Source organism: Pseudonaja textilis, chromosome 3 (assembly GCF_049901715.1).
Source record: "Pseudonaja textilis isolate UNSWEBS1 chromosome 3, rPseTex1.2, whole genome shotgun sequence".
Lineage (NCBI taxonomy): Eukaryota > Metazoa > Chordata > Lepidosauria > Squamata > Elapidae > Pseudonaja > Pseudonaja textilis.
In genome coordinates, this window is record NC_141992.1 from 36,427,290 (window position 1) to 36,443,550 (window position 16,261).

The 16,261-nt window shown below is 36.5% G+C and overlaps 1 protein-coding gene across 1 annotated transcript in view; it reads right to left on the reverse strand.

The window, feature by feature from the left end:
• Positions 1–15,902: 15,902 nt before the first annotated feature.
• IGFN1 (immunoglobulin like and fibronectin type III domain containing 1) overlaps positions 15,903–16,261 on the reverse strand; it is a 29,527-nt gene continuing 29,168 nt past the window's right edge. Inside the window, exon 23 of the mRNA XM_026712993.2 lies at positions 15,903–16,240. Within this exon, the coding sequence (XP_026568778.2) occupies positions 15,903–16,240 (338 nt within the window). The remainder of the gene's footprint in view (positions 16,241–16,261) is intronic.

Genomic DNA, 16,261 nt, shown 5'->3' on the forward strand with positions numbered 1-16,261 from the left:
GTTCTAGAGAATAGGTGCAAACTGGTAGAATCCCACCACTGGGTTTGGGGAAGAAACCACAGAGTCAGGTAGAGTATTCCAGACATTGACCACTCTTTGCTGAAGTCATATTTCCTGCAATCAAGTTTGGCGCGGTTTACCTTGAGTTTGTATCTATTGTGTGCTCTTGTATTGTTATGGTTGAAGCTGAAGTACTCATTGACAGATGGGACATTGCAATGTATGATTTTATGTACTATACTTAGATCGGACCGAACGTGGCATAGTTCTAGGTTTTCTAGGTCTAGAATTTCAAGTCTGGTGGCATCAGGTACTGCAATGAGTAGAAGAGTGGAGAACTCTTCTTGTGAAATATTTCTGGACTTTCTCAACTGTGTTAATATCATATATGCAATGCGGGTTCCAGACTGATGAGCTGTATTCAAGTATTGGTCTAGCAAGTGTTTTGTATGCTCTAGTTAGTAGTGTGATATTACCAGAGAAAAAGCTACATAAGATTAGTTTAACAACTCTTAATGCCTTTTTGGCTATGTAGTTACAGTGGGCTCTAGCACTTAGATCATTTGAGATGAGTACTTCAAGGTCCTGACAGAGTTTGGATCATCAGCAAGGTCTTGACTATTCAGCTTGTATTTTATTTTCTGATTTTTTTTTGCCAATATGTAAGACAGAGCATTTATTTGTTGAGATTTGAAGTTGCCATTTGTTTGACCATTCTGATACATAGTCGGGGTCTTTTTGAAGGGTAGCAGTATTGTCTGTGGTGTTGAATAGCTTTACATCATCAGTGAAGAGAATGCAGTTGCTCTTAATATGATCACAGATCACTTATGTAGACCACTTATGTATAGTATAAAGAGAGTTGGTCCTAGAACACTGCCTTGGGGGACACCACTGGTGACAGGTACAGAATTTGATAGGATGCTTCCAATTTTGACCATTTGTTGTCTGTTTGACAGGAATGCTTCTATCCAGTTATGCAGGTATCCAGAGATATCACATGATTTTAGTTTTAGGAGTAGTTTGATGTGTACCACTGAATCAAAGGCTTTACAGAAGTCTGTGTAGATTGCATCTATTGCTTTGCCCTGATCGAGTTGTGTAGTCCATATGTTCTTGTAGTGTAAGAGTTGCAGATTACATGATAGTTTTTTCCTGAAACCAAATTTTTTATTAGAGAGTAGGTTGTTTGTTTCTAAGTGGAGGATGATGGATTGGTTAATGATTGATTCCATGACTTTACAGGTGACGCAGCATAAAGAGATTGGTCTGTAATTTTCAGCTAGGCTGGGGTCTCCCTTTTTGAAGATGGGATGACCGTGGCTTGTGACCATAAGTTTGGCAAGGAGATGGTCCTGAAAGATTTTTCAAAGATTATGCTTAGAGGTTCGGCTGTGGCAGTGGATAGCTTTTTTAAGAAATAGGCACATATTCCATCCAGTCCAATAGATAGAGATGATTTTAGATTTTAGATTAGTGTGCTTTTTCAACATTGTCTTCTGTAAAATCGATATGTATTAGATCATTGTATTAAGTATCATTGTATTATGTATTATCACAAGTTAGTTAGGTAGCAGCTTTCTAGCTTATGTTATTCTGAATAAATCCAAGATTAATTGTGCATAAATGTACAATATTGGGTAACCCAGGAAGGTAGTATACAAAATATCTAAGGCATGGTTATTTATTTATAAAATTTATAGGTCCCCTATCTTACCTCAAGGCAGTGGTGGGGTTCAAATTTTTTTACTTCCGGTTCTGTGGGCGTGGCTTGGTGGACATGGCAAGGGAAGGATACTGTAAAATCTCCAGTCAGAGATGGTATTTGCCAGTTCTCCAAACTACTCAAAATTTCCTCTGTTGGTTCTCCAGAACTGGTTAGAACCTGCTGAATACCACCTCTGCCTCAAGGTAATTCTGAGCAGCCTACAATCATAAAAAATAAAATTGTATCAATTAAATAAATTGATACCAATTGATAAATTGATGGTTAGCTGCTTATATCCTTTCTGTATTCTCCTACGCCATTAACAAATGACATTCACAAAGGTTGACTGGAAGAAGAGATTGTCATTTTATACATTTAAATGCAGTATAACCATTCATCAGTTTTTCTTGGAGTTTTTGCAGCTACATCTATTCTACTTTATGTTTATTTCATTGTGATTTCATACTGATGTTTTTTATCATTATATATTATTGGATGGTGCTATCAATTGTTTAGCCTATACAATAAATAAACAGAATGTGATATATATGGCGGGCTATCTATGAGATGGAGAGGCAGTTTGATTTAGTAGTTAAGACAGAGGTGTCAAACTTGCGTCATGGTGACATCACGTGACATTTCAGGACTTTTCCCCCCTTTGCTAAACCGGGTGTGGCCAGCACATGTAGTATCTGGCCCATGGCCCGTGAGATTGACAGTCCTGAGTTAAAGCATCAGGCTACGAACTGAGAGACTGTGAGTTCTAGTCCTGCTTTAGGCATAAAGCCACCTGGATGATCTTGGATCAGTCACTCTCTCTCAGCCCTTGGGAGGAGATAATGATAATCCACTTATGAAAAACCTTGTCAAAAAAATTGCAGGTAATTGTCTGGGCGGTTTCAAGGAATTGGACATGATTGAACAGAATAAAAAAATGAATACATGAATTATTATTAACCCTTTTTCACTTATTAATTATATTGTTGTGATACCTCCTCTGACAGTAATACATCAGAATCAATAGATATATATATAATCACTTAATTGAATCAGTATAATAATCAGGGAGGGAAACAAAACAATATTAGCATTGCTGCCATTAGAATCAATGATGTCAAAATGTGCCCTAATATTGTGACATTGTAATGCAAATTATGCACTTACATCCTGATGCAAATGCAGAATTGGCATCATGATATATGAGATGTCAATTGACGTCACCTTCTGGATAGCCATGAATATTAAGAAAGGAAGAGACAGACACACCATCAAAAAAAAAGTTAATTGTGTAAACAAAGGATAACAAAAGGATGGCTGGTCTGGTCGCCTTCATGGCATGGAACCAGGTAATAACCTGAAGGACCCTCTCTCTCTAATTTCATCTTCCCAATGTACCAGATTCAACACAGAGGGCATGCTATGTGTTCTGGTGCCTAGGGAGCTAATTTGCTGAGCCCTAGGAGGTGGTCCTTTTTTGCTCTGGTGCCTGCACTGTGGAATATTCTCTCTCCCCTCTTCTCCAAGGTGAGGTTGGCGTCATCACTTGAATTTCTGGAGGTCCCCCAAAATGTGGTTATGCCAGCATGCCTGGGGATCCTAGGGGATGGGAGAACTTGTGTGGTGATTCTGCTGTTTTTAACATCCCTCTGTCTATTATTCTTGGTTTTAGTTGGTTTTTGTATTTCTTAACTTTAGTTTTATATGTATTTATTCTTTATTTATTATAGCATTTATTAATTGTTTTTGACTTTGTTGCATGCCACCCAGAGTTGGTTGTTTGTGAGAATGGGCAATTACATAAATTGGTCTAAAAATAAACATGCTATATTTGTTTGCTATATTTGTTGCTTAATTTTACCAATCAGTTTAACAATATTTGGGCCAAAACTCTTGGGAAGCACCCAGCCTGGGGGCAGGGGGACTCAAGCACAGAAGCACTGCACAACTGCAAAATGGCTAGGACCAGCCCTCCCCGCCAAGCTGAAACCTTATCTAATTGTTCCCAAAAGAATGCTATAATATATATTTCATTTTTTTCTTTTTAATAAATTTACAGACATTTGTAAAATTCTGTTTTCACTTTGTCATTATGGGGTACTGAGTGTAAATTAATGAGGACAAAAATGATTTTCAACAACTGTAGAATCAGGCTGCAGCATAAAACAAATTGACAAAAGTGAAGGGGGTCTGAATACTTTCTGAATACACTGTAATTTCCAGTAGCATATACATTGGGGGTGGGGGGGAGGGAGAAATTTTTTCTCTAGCTTGTAAAATGTAACAAGACAATATTCATTGCTATTTTGAACAAAGTCATTAAAATAATTAAGAGATTATGCTTTTTTTTTCAAAAAGTGAGATTGCATAATAAAATATACCTACATTTTATATTGTGTTATTATCTAAAATTAGAACCATGGAATGGCTTCAAGAAGTTAATATATTTCAATAGCAGTTTGATTTTATAATTAGAAAAGTGCAAGGCTCTCAAGTGCTTTATATGTTAGACTTGAGAAAGAACAAGTGGCTGATCTAAACTTTGCTCTTGATTTGGGTACCACCCTTCTCGTGATATTGACATCTTCACATTCTTCTTTAAGTAGATGCTGTGATATGTATCATTAATGAGAATCTTGCGCCATTCTTGGAATGCAGTCACTTGGAACTCACATCCCTCTGTCCTAAAACAAACAGCAGGATCTGTGATTTCTCTGGGAGTGGAAAATCTTTTGGCAAATCAGTAATTAAGAATTGCTCTTCCTTTTATACATTGGTATAAGGGAGAGACCAAAATGCTTAAGAAATGGTTTCTGAAATAGAGGGAAAAAAAGATTGTATCAGCCTGAGTTCTTTGATTAATAGTGGTCATATGAAAATTAGAAGTGACTCTAGGAAGTTCAAAATAACAACAACAACCAACCTTCTAATCGCTATAACATGGAATTATTTGAAAGATATCTTGACATCCATCTAGATCAGGGGTGTCAAACTTGCATCGCCATGGCGTCATCCCCCTTCGCTAAACCAGGCATGGCACATCAAGCCTGCAAGCTGCGAGTTTGATAGCCCTGATCTAGACCAGCAGACTGCCCATACAGCATGTCCAATAGAAAAGATTATAAAAACTTCAAACTTATAACCTAATTAAAAAATAGGCCCAAATAAGAAGATTCCAGGAAAATTTCTGCACCAGACATTTTTCATGTGAAGCCTTACATTAATTTAATTTTTGATTTTTTTTTATTAAATTTGATGCACTGACCCCCCCCAAAGAACACCACATATTGCATAACTATTTACCATTAGCTACAAGACGCCAAGCATGCCAAAGATTGCACTCAACAGAAGCTGAGGAAAGGAGTGCACAGAATTCCACCTTTCAAAGATGAGGAAAGGGAACTTTAAGTGGCTTGGATGACCCACCCTGCCCTGTCTGGTCCTTGCTGAATGAGACATCTTAGCAAGTTCCCTGCAGTAGCACGAAATAAATACAAAGAAAAGTATAATGTGTCAGCAATCTGCCTTGGTTCCTTAATTGCTGTTCCACAATTAAGTGGATCCAAATTAAATGCAGAACTTGCTTAAGAACGGACTAGAGTTACCATAATGTTTAAACAAAACAAACAAACAGCTCATCCAATTAAATAATTTGACCTTTGTGATGTCTATCAAAATTTCACACAAAACTTCATTCATTTCACTTATATTCAGGAAATGAATACTAAATAGCACTTTTAGATATTTAGGAGCAGGCATGGCATGGCACTGATAACATTCCAAAATAAATCTAAGCAATGGTGGGAAGTGAAGTTCAACACTTGTTTTTAACCAATCCTCCATAAAGCAGCTATCTGAAGTTCAAAGAAAGTTCCCTTTGGTAATAGTGGGATTTTTCACTGAAAAAGAAATCAGAACTTTAAACAGGTGATTTTTTTCTTTTTGGCAGGGAAATAGGGTGCTGCTTCCCCAATCCTACTTTCTTTAGACTATGGTTAATATACAAAGCAATCAGCTGTTTTAATATACTTAATTAATGTATCATTTGGGTGTTGCTACTTCAGCAGCAGCCAGTGAAACTCAGTTTGCAGTTGTCTGTTCCCAGGGAAACCAAGGAGGGAGATTATGGGAAAAGTAGCACTACCAATCAGACATGGTGATATGTGATGGTGCATTCAGGATAGAACTGGGCACATGGCAGAAAAAACCTATGGAGCAGTGTTTCTCAATTTTGGCAGCTTGAAGATGCGTGAAGTTCAGTTCCCATGCTGGCTAGAGAATTCTGGGAGAAGAAATCCACACCTGCCATGGTTGAGAAACACTGGTTTTGGAGATGCAGGCCACTGACATGTAAACTAGCCAGTAAAGAATAAGCACAGAATGATATGGAGGGATTTAACAATATATTTCAATAAATAAGTCCATACAGTTGGGTAGAGGAGAAATACATTTTGTAAGGGTGTAAGGAATATGTTTAAAATGTGTCACCAATTCTAGACAAATGACTTGACATTCCATTTCCACCACTGGCCAATCTCAGTTATTTGAGACATGGGGTTTGAGACATGGTGCATAATTTTCAGGCCTTCCTTTGTACTAGTCTCCCAAGCCAATATAGCAACAGCCTGAGAGAGTTGAGGAGGAGAAGAAGAACAAGGCAGGGTTTGAAATAATGAGAGCCAACACCCAACATCTGAGCTGGAATACTGGCATGAATGGCAGGAACTGAACCTATGGGCTGTACTACCTGAAAGTAGCTGGGGAAACTCCCTACATTCATTTAGTCTCTGGAAAACTAGAGATACACCAGCTCTCAAATTTGGCTGGGCGGCAGCTACCATTGTTCTTAGAATTCTGGGGAGGATTCATCCACCCATCATGAAGTTTCTATCAGTAAAACTGTTTTGCTTTTTCTCCCATGGCCTCTTTGAGGATGTCCTGATTTAAGCTGAACGATCTCACGTGGCTGCCATGGGAGTCTTATGATGCAACCTCTTGCCTCTTTCACAGGATTGGCACTGGATGTAATTAACTGCTTGCAAAGTATTGAGGAATGGCCAGATGAAAGGGCAGAGCAGAGAGACCATTTGGGTCTGTGAGATCAAAGACAGGAAGCAGAGCAGAGTCAGAAGGGAGTTGCACTTGAGCAGGCTTTCTCTTGTCCAACAGTAGCATCAGATAGACGGAAGAAGCCACAGCATTGATTGACATTCTTTAGGTGGAGAATTAATTAGAGAAAATAAGAAGGTTAATTTCAGAAGTGGGATGGCTCTGCTCCCTGAATTCATTGATACACAACTGAATCTCAAAAGAGAACTACCTACCAATTGTACATAAAACTACTTAATATTTCCATTTCCACTGCTAGAAAATCTCATTTACTTGAAAGATAAATCTCGTTTACTTGAAAAATAAAAATAAGTTTGTTAAGCTGCTATTACATATCACCAAGTATCTTGCAATGTACAATAATAAAAGTCATATAATAGGCTTATTAATGTAAAAACATTAAGATGTTCAGCAATTAAAACCCTTGAAAAATCTAGTAAAGTGGTCATCTCGACACTCAGGCAAGGAATGCATACTAGAGATTTATGGCAGCAACCATGGAGCATCTGTCCCAAGGTGCCCCATATAAACTGCAAAGCATTCTCACGGGTAACCAGAAACCAAACCATACAGGGCTTTCAAGGTCATAATCAGCACTATATCTGATATGGAAATACATTGTAAATAATTTGGACCATGGAATGTGAGAGTTGGATTATATCTTGAAACGATTTTGTCCAACCCCCTGCTGAGTACCCATTACTATATCATCTCTAACAGGTGGTCAGCTTGTCTCTGTATAAATGTCTCTAATGAAGGAAAATCCATTCTCTTCCATGGCAAATTGTTTCATCATTTAACAGCCCTTATTATTATTTGGAAATTCTTCCTGATGCCCAATTGAAATCTTCTTCCTTGTAACTTAAACAATTGTGTTTAGTCTCACCTTCTGTAGCAACACTGTACAATCTACCACATATTGCACATGACAGTTGTTTAGAGACTTGAAGGTAGCTATTATGTCTTTTACTATTGGATTAAAATTACCCAAGTTCAAGAATTTTCTTCTTCTGAAACATTTCCATGTCCATTGCTTCCCTTTGCACATACGGTACTTCAGATTGTTAATGTGCTTTCTAAACTGTGATGCTCACAATGGCACATAATATTTTAGGTGTGGACTAAGTAATTCAGAATGGAGAAGAACACTGAGTTCTCTTGAACCTGGCACTATTCTTGTATTTTTTCAGTCTATCATTGCTTTTTTGTTGTTGCTAATGCTCAGCTTGTGATTCACCAAGGCACCAGATCCTCTTCCCATGATTACTGCTGGGTACAATTGCCCCTATTCCTTTATACATCTATGATTTTTCCTACCCAAATAAAGAATCTTGCATTTGTTCCTGATGATAGATTAATCATTGTTTCTGTTTATTGTCAAGATCCCCCTTATTCTTGATATAGTTCTTCAAGACAATTGCTGATCTCTCCATATTTGCATTATCTACAAACTCATATTAACAATCATTTTTTTCATCCTTCATCCAATTTGTTAACTATCTTAAAACATAACAAGGCCCCATATGTAGCCCTATAATCTATTGCCCCCTTTTGGCTTGATGCAGAGCCATGGATATACACTCACTGCATATAATTATTCAAACAGTTCTATAACCATTTAGTGATATTGTCACTTCATTCAGCCCTTTGTTCATAATTTGCTGTCTTCTTTATTGCAAGTTACATGGGAGATACTCTCAAAGGTTTTGCTGAAGTCAAGGTGTTATATGTCCTCTGCATTCCCATGATGACGTAAACCAGACATTCTATCAACAGAGGAGATCAAGTTGATTTAGCATGACTTGTTCCTGATAAACTCATGCTGGTTTGTGTCAAACAATGCAATTTTTCCACAAATGCTCACAAAGTACTTGTTAATTAATGAGTTCCAAAGTTTTGTTAGTATGGACATCATGGTAATGTATCCATAGTTACCCAAGTCCTCTTTTTCTCCCCCCCCCCCCCATCTTTCATGATTTCTTTATGATCATGGAAAATGACATTAAGATGATATTTGCATACTCCTTTAAGACTTTCAGACACAACTGATCAGGCCTTGGAAACTTAAATTGGAGAGAATTGAACCAAAGTTGATTAGCTCTATCCTCTCCCTGTCACCTATTACTATCCTATCATCTTCTTCAAACAGTGGTCCCACACCTTCCTTCCTTTTTTTTCTATTTAGTCCCTAATACTTCTTTTGTTGCTTTTATTTTACTTTGTGAGCTTAAGTTGCTTTTGTGCTTTGTGTTCAGCCTTCTGACTTTCCTTCTGCAGATCAGATATTAGCTATTTTCTGGAAAATCTCCTTGGTGATTATAGCCATCTTCCATTTCCTATTCAGGTCCCATTCAACTCTAATCTCAGTAGACAGTCGCTCCCTATTTGGATGAACAATCTTTTGCTCAGAACAGAAAATACATTGAGTGATTCATTTATGGGAGAGGTTGTGGTGTGGTATGTTCTTTCCCAGAGGGTTAATACTTTAAATATCCTGACATGGCCATATGAGAAGACTATGAATCATTATATGGCACTTTCATTTATAAAAACACACATAGAGAGACGAAGAGAGAGAGAGAGAGAGACTGTGTCTCCATCTATCAGTTCAAAAAGTTACAGGATAGAATTTGTAAGAAATACAGAGAAAGTATTTTCTCCCTAGTGACAAAATATTTCTTCCATAAATATTCACTTGTTGGGGGACTATAGCTAATTCTAACTGCATGGTAAGATGCCTACATATTTGCAAAATATTGCTGTTTTTTCTGCTATATTTCTATAAATCTCTTTAAAATATATAGTGTGATGTGAACCTGGCTAAATAAAGGATGGTTACAAGCCAAAACAGTAACAAGGTGTAACAGATCTTCTATTATGACTATAAGTGCAGTTTTGTTGTAAACTGCTAAAGCAACTAATAGCTTGGGATATTTCCAGGGGTGGGATTCTACCAGTTCTGTCCAGCTCTGTAGAGCAGCAGACATAGAACTGGTTCTATGTCAGCTGATGTTTTGGCCCACCTGCCCACCTGGGCTCTTACCTGACCTTTATTTCCTGCTTTTTCAAGCCCAGCTGCTGTGCGAGGCATAGCTTAGTTGAAAAAGCAGGAAACAAGTGTTGTTTCAAATGCTGCTTCTCTGCACTCAGCACTGGTAAGCTGTCCAGGCAGCAAGCTGATAATGATTTACAGGCGCACACAGCATGCAGGGAAGCACATCGTAAATCACCAAACCTCATAAATCACTGAACCAGTAGTTAACCCTGTCGGATCCCACCCCTGGATATTTCTATATCTTCTATTTAAGAAGTGTCATTTTGAAGAAGGTTGGATTCTGCTGAACTACCAACATTTTTCTGTAACTGCTGCAGGAAAATATTGTAGGGAAAGCTGAAAAATGCTTTATTACAGTTAACTAATCAATAGATGCTCTTCACTAGAAAGGGAATCTACTTTATTATAGGTTTCTCTTTGCTTCTTTATTATTCATGTTGTTTTAAGTAAAAAAAAAGTTAGAATAAACTTGGGATAGACTCTTTCTAATACCTTATTGTACTCAATAGATACATTGTATTCAGTTCCTTAAATCTTCTTCAAATTATCTATAATTTTCATTTCCATGTTAGTTGGTCACACTGCAGGCAAATTCTGTGTAGCCTGCCAAATAGATATTTTCAGCAAAAATGGCAGTGCATATTGGTTTCCATTTGATTAATGCACACTCCTATATTATATTTCATTTCGTTGATGTATGAACTGTTCATACAAGTATGAACCTAAAAGAAATTTTGATAGGATACATATAACAATATTACACTAAGCAAGTTATCTGCAGCTGTTTCTGTAGCATGATATTAATATACTGGCTATCTAAAATGTCTGCCAGAGTTCTTGTGTTATGTTGAGACAGGATCACTACTAGACTTTGATACAATACAAGAACCTTCTTCAACCATGGTGGCTTCCCAGGATTCACTAGGCACTGTGGTGTTGTGGTGCTGGGAATCCTGAGTGTTGAAGCCACATATCTGGAGGCACTAAGTTTAAGGAATATTATTGAACAACTGCATATATAGCTAACCTCTCTGTTTCTAGTAGCTGTACAATTTCTACCATTAAACGTTTCTGTCCATATTATTTATTAAATCTGCATCATTCAGAAACAAGAAAGGATCAACATGAAGATAAAAATATTTGGTAACATTTGAATCAGGGCTTTTTCTAATTTTTTATTTCCTTTCTTCTCTTCTCCTTTTCTTCTTTCTATTTATCTATCTTTCTTTCTTTCTTTTGTTGGTCTATGCTACATTCATTCAGTTTAGTTATGGTAGTTAAAGTAACACCACTGTTTTGTTTTGTTGTTTTAAAAATAGATAAAATACACTGTAACTTTTTCATATCATTAGTTACAATTTTTGCCTGTTGATGTCCATATGAAAAGGCTTTCCTTTTACATTTAACAACAATCAAATGAACAGAAGTAAATTATTCTCCAGTTTTAACTTTTCCTCAAGATATCCATGCAGCTTTTGAAATTATGGGCAGTCAGTAGTTTAGAAAGAGTCCCTCTAGTGGTAAAATTGGAGAAATTTTCCTACTTCCTGAGGGTTTTCTTTATTCCTTGATTACTTGTAACATTTTGAGGCAGCAGGTTCTATCACTGAACCTTACTCTTCTAAATATCAATTCTGGAGAATCTGCATGTCATTGCCCTGGAAGAAATAATCTGAGGATAAACTGATGCGCTGAACAGCTGCAAAGCACATACTTCAATAACATATACACAAGATTTGTGTCACAGATTTGTGCTTGGATAGGATTCCAGAAAGATGCTTCAGAGAACATTAGCACCAGCCTGCAAATATTTCCTAAATTGGCTACTGCTTAGTCCTATTGTATGCAGCTATGATTACTTGAGCAGCAAAACACATTTGCAACCCTCGGCATCTCTAGTTGAAAAGTTTCAAATGATAATCCTAGTGTGAGTCGGTGGTTTGAATTAATAATACAGATCTAGGCTTTGGTGATTTTTTGTTTAGAACTAAAGATCATTCTGATCAGTGGTAGGATTCAAATTGTTTTACCATCGGTTCGGTGGATGTGGCTTGGTGGGCGTGCTTTGTTTAATGCTGGCACGCAGCTTTCCCCATACCAGCTAAGACCTGCAGCGCCATTCAGCTGAGAGGATAAAGAAGAGAAAAGCGCAGGGACAGGTGGGAGGGCCTGAAGATGTGTCATCTAATTGTTCAGTCAGACAGCCTAGAACCTATAGAAATTATAGAAATCTAATGAATGAATGAGTGAGTGAATGAATGAATGAATGTTCTGCTGTTGGCTTTCTGTAATTATTGTTATTTTGATTTAAGATATTAAATGTAAAGATAGTTAACTGCATAACTTAGTAAAGAATACACCACACCTCCCTGGAATGGGTTGTTATTTTATTGAGATATTTGGGAAATAATCAGAACACAACGCTCTCTCCAGAAACACCTGAACATAGTCTTACCTTGATTCTTTTTTTTTTTTTGAACAAATTTTATTGATTTTCCAAAACAATACACAGACAAACAAAACATAAAATATAATGACATAGGAATTTTTTTTTCTTAAAAAGCCAATACAACAACTTATTTAAAGACAGAATTATTCCAAGTTATCACATTTCCAAACAAGCACAATTTGATATATATATTTACCTTATCTGTTCATCTTCATATCTTATCCCAAACTTCTCTTTTCCTTCTATTTATTCAAATTATATCTCTTTAACTTTAGATTGTATACATTTTTTATATCCATCTGTCTTATAAATTTTCATTATTCTCTTCCAATAAAAAAAAAATACAAGACATAAAACATAAAAACATAAACATCTTTTCTGAAAGTTGCTTGATCCCGGGTTAAAACTCATCGTACAGACACCTCTTCAAAAATCATGTTCCCTTTATATATCATTCCATATCTTATTACCATTTTCCATTTTCTATATAGCTTCTTCCTTTTTTTAACTCTCTTAATTTTATTCTACTTATCTCAGTTCAGGTCATAATACTTAACATTCTTTGTCTGTTCTCAACTATCCATTCATTTTTTCTCTTTAAACAAAACCTCTCCTGTACACTAATTAGAGTATGACGCCTTTAACTCTTTCCCCTAACCTGATAATACTTGATATCACACATAACTTGTATTGGGATTCTGTTTAGCACATCCTAAAGTCACACAATATATTATATAAAGAGAAAAAGAAAAATTTTAATCGTACCTATTAATACTTATTTATATATTTATATTTTAAACATTTTATTCTATAAATGCCTATAATAACACAATCTTATGTACCTTACAGAATCCCTTTTTCAATTAAATTTACCCATTGTCTATAAATAAATTTTGTTTCTTCAAATCTTGCTTCCCATCATTGAGACTTCTCACCCCTTCCTTTCTCCCTTGCTTATTCTTTTCCTTACCCTGTTCACCCCTTTGTCTTTCCACCTCCCTTTTCTTCTTGTGCTTTCCCACTTCCTGTTGTTTCCTAATCTTATATCCACCCTTCAACTCATTTTTATCTTTTTTGGTTGTTTTTTAAGTTTTAAAATCCCTTTTTCCTTTTCCTCTTCCTCCTTCTTCTCCCCCAATAGGGTCACATGTTCATCAAAAATAGTTCCTTCTTTGTCCCAATTATCCTGCTGCGCAATCAATTCTCCATAGGAATGCACCGCCATTTCTAGAGATTGAAAAAGAATGTCCAAGGTATCTTTCCAGTCTTGTTCTTCCTTTTTATATTTTAGATATTCAGTTTTAAATTCATCCAAAAGTGGTGCCATTATGAAGAGGAAAAAATTTTCCCAAAACAACCACCCGAGTGTTTTTAAACAAAGAAAAAAAAGTTTCCCAAAAGATGCAAAGTCACCAAACAATCCAGATAAACTATTTCATTTAGCACTTTTTCCCTTCTTCCATTTCTTTTTCTGGGGTTGCTATTAAATCACAAAATTCCAATTATAATATGTCTTTTGAAGTCTTATTAATGTTCAAATGGCTCTTTAAAATTCTAGGCAGTCTGCTCTTTATTTTCAACTTCAATTTTTTTTCCTCTCCCTTCCCACTCACAGCAGAAGAAAAAAATTTCTTTAAATATTTAGAAATCCATATCCCTTTGGCATTAGCACAGTCTTTAGCATTTAGCATACCTTCAATGCGGGTTTCCGATTTCTCTCAAAGCTGTTCCGTTTGGAAGGAGAGTGAAAAGAAAAAAAGTTTTCCCTTTGATATCCACTCGCTGCTTACTCAGTCTGGGAACAGTGTGTCTTTAGTAGGTGTTAAATACCAGGATACTTTCACTGTTCCTTTGTCCCGGTCAGCAAAATCAGTTTCATTTCTTCACAAACCCCTCCAGCACATTTCTTTCCCCGGCTGGGCTCTTCTAAATGGCGGCCACAAAAGACCGCCGTTCAGTTGCCGTCGGAGAGGGAGATTTAGCCGGCTAGGGAAGAGAGATGCCATGTCTCTCGTCCCTGCCAGAACCCCCCAGTCTTCACCACCTTCTACAAAGGTGGCTTAGCCCCGAAGCCAAGTGGCTCGAGGCACTCAGGCAGTGAACACAGGCAGAAACCGTGCAGTGCCACGGATTCCTGCCTGCACTGAAGAACCACAAGCCGGAAGTGTTACTTTGATTCTTTTGATGAAACTAACATTGTTACCTCAAAATAAATTAAGAAATAAAATACTGATGAAAATATTCAACTCTCCTTTATTGCTTTTTAAACTTCCTGCAGAGAAATACAGGCATAAGTAATGCAATGATTGAAACTAATGAAATATATCTTATAAAGCTTTGCTTTTCTTCTGGATGAAAGTCTTCCAAACATTTAAAATGGCAAAAAATACATAAATCACAGTTTTCAGCAGAACTATTGTCAGTGGAAAAAGAAGCATTTAAGTATCAGTACATCTTTTAGCTAGGGAAGAGGGTGAATTTCGACACTCTAGATTTACCTAAATAATATATTACGTCTGGCTGAATGAATAGTTTTGTTGCTGTGACCTATCACTGTGGATGGTGATTTTTCTTCCACCTGTAATTGACTTTTCAATCATTTCCAGAAGTCACTGATATATTTGGATGTTTTCCCTTCTGCTTGAAACAATTGTATGCATATTTTCAAAAGCTTTCATACTGTAAAAGATAGAAGAAAACAAAAGCTGCTGGGTTTTTTTTACACTTGGAACTTCAAGTAGACAAATCCTTCAGAACAGTGATGTAAAAATAAATTTATTGTTCATAGTGGTACTTCTACAGGTAGCCATTATTATATTGCAGGCTGTGTGAAGCTGGTTCAGTGCAAACCGTAATAATATACAGGTTCTTCCATAGGGAAAAAAACCAGAGACAAATATAGTTGAAAATTTTGGATTTCATGTATACGTATTTAAAAATGAACAAAATGATTATATATATTAAATTCATTATTAGAAAATGGGATAAAATCTATGAATTACCTAAAAGATCAAAATGCTAAGCATTCTAAGTTCTTGAACTACAAATTTTCTGTAACATTGCACAAAGTATTGAGTTGCCTTTTTAAGCTGGGGTTAATGGGATCAAATGTAATTTAAGTAACTTTTTAAGGTTCCATCTCAGCATAGTTGTGCCACTAGAGTTTGTATGCAGATTCAAATAATCAGTTAACATCAGGGCAATTTAGCCTTGAGATTACTGCAATCACTTTTCCAATTTGGATTTACTTCAAAGGTGCAATCAAGCAAAGTTAAAAATTGTAAAATTTTGGAGGATGATTGCCACTGAGAATGAAGTCATCATTGATAGTGGTGTCAAAGTCCATCATCAGAATTTTTTTTAGGATTGGTGCAGAAAAAATGACTGCAGGGAATAGAATAAACTAATTACTCGAGCTGGATTTATTCTAAATATTGAGCCACAATCCTTTTATTATTATCCTTACCCCTTTTCTGTCAGTATTTTTTAAAATATTGCCTTCTTAAATTAACTGAATTCATGAAAAGCAGTCTAATTTGGAGCAAAGTATGTGATTTTATATGGAAGTGAACTTCAACTACCTTTTAATATCCATCTTTCACCGTTAGTTCAGCTTTGCTGATTGCTTGGCCTAGTTCATTGACAGCCAGCACCTTGTATTGGCCGGCATCTGATGGTGTGACTCCAGGGATCACAAGGGAGCAAACCCCAAAATCATTTTTGCAGAAAAAAGCAGGATCCTGAGAGAGATTCTTGTTACCCTTGTACCAAGTGACCTGAGGGGCTGGATCTCCAGTCACAGCACAACTCATGTGACAATTAAATCCTAAATTCACCACATGTGGTTTCAGTTGGACAAGGAATCTTGGAGGTTGATTTCGGTTGATCCCCTTATATCTTGGAAGCTTCATTTCAGGTTTATCTGAAAGAAGTACAAAACCAG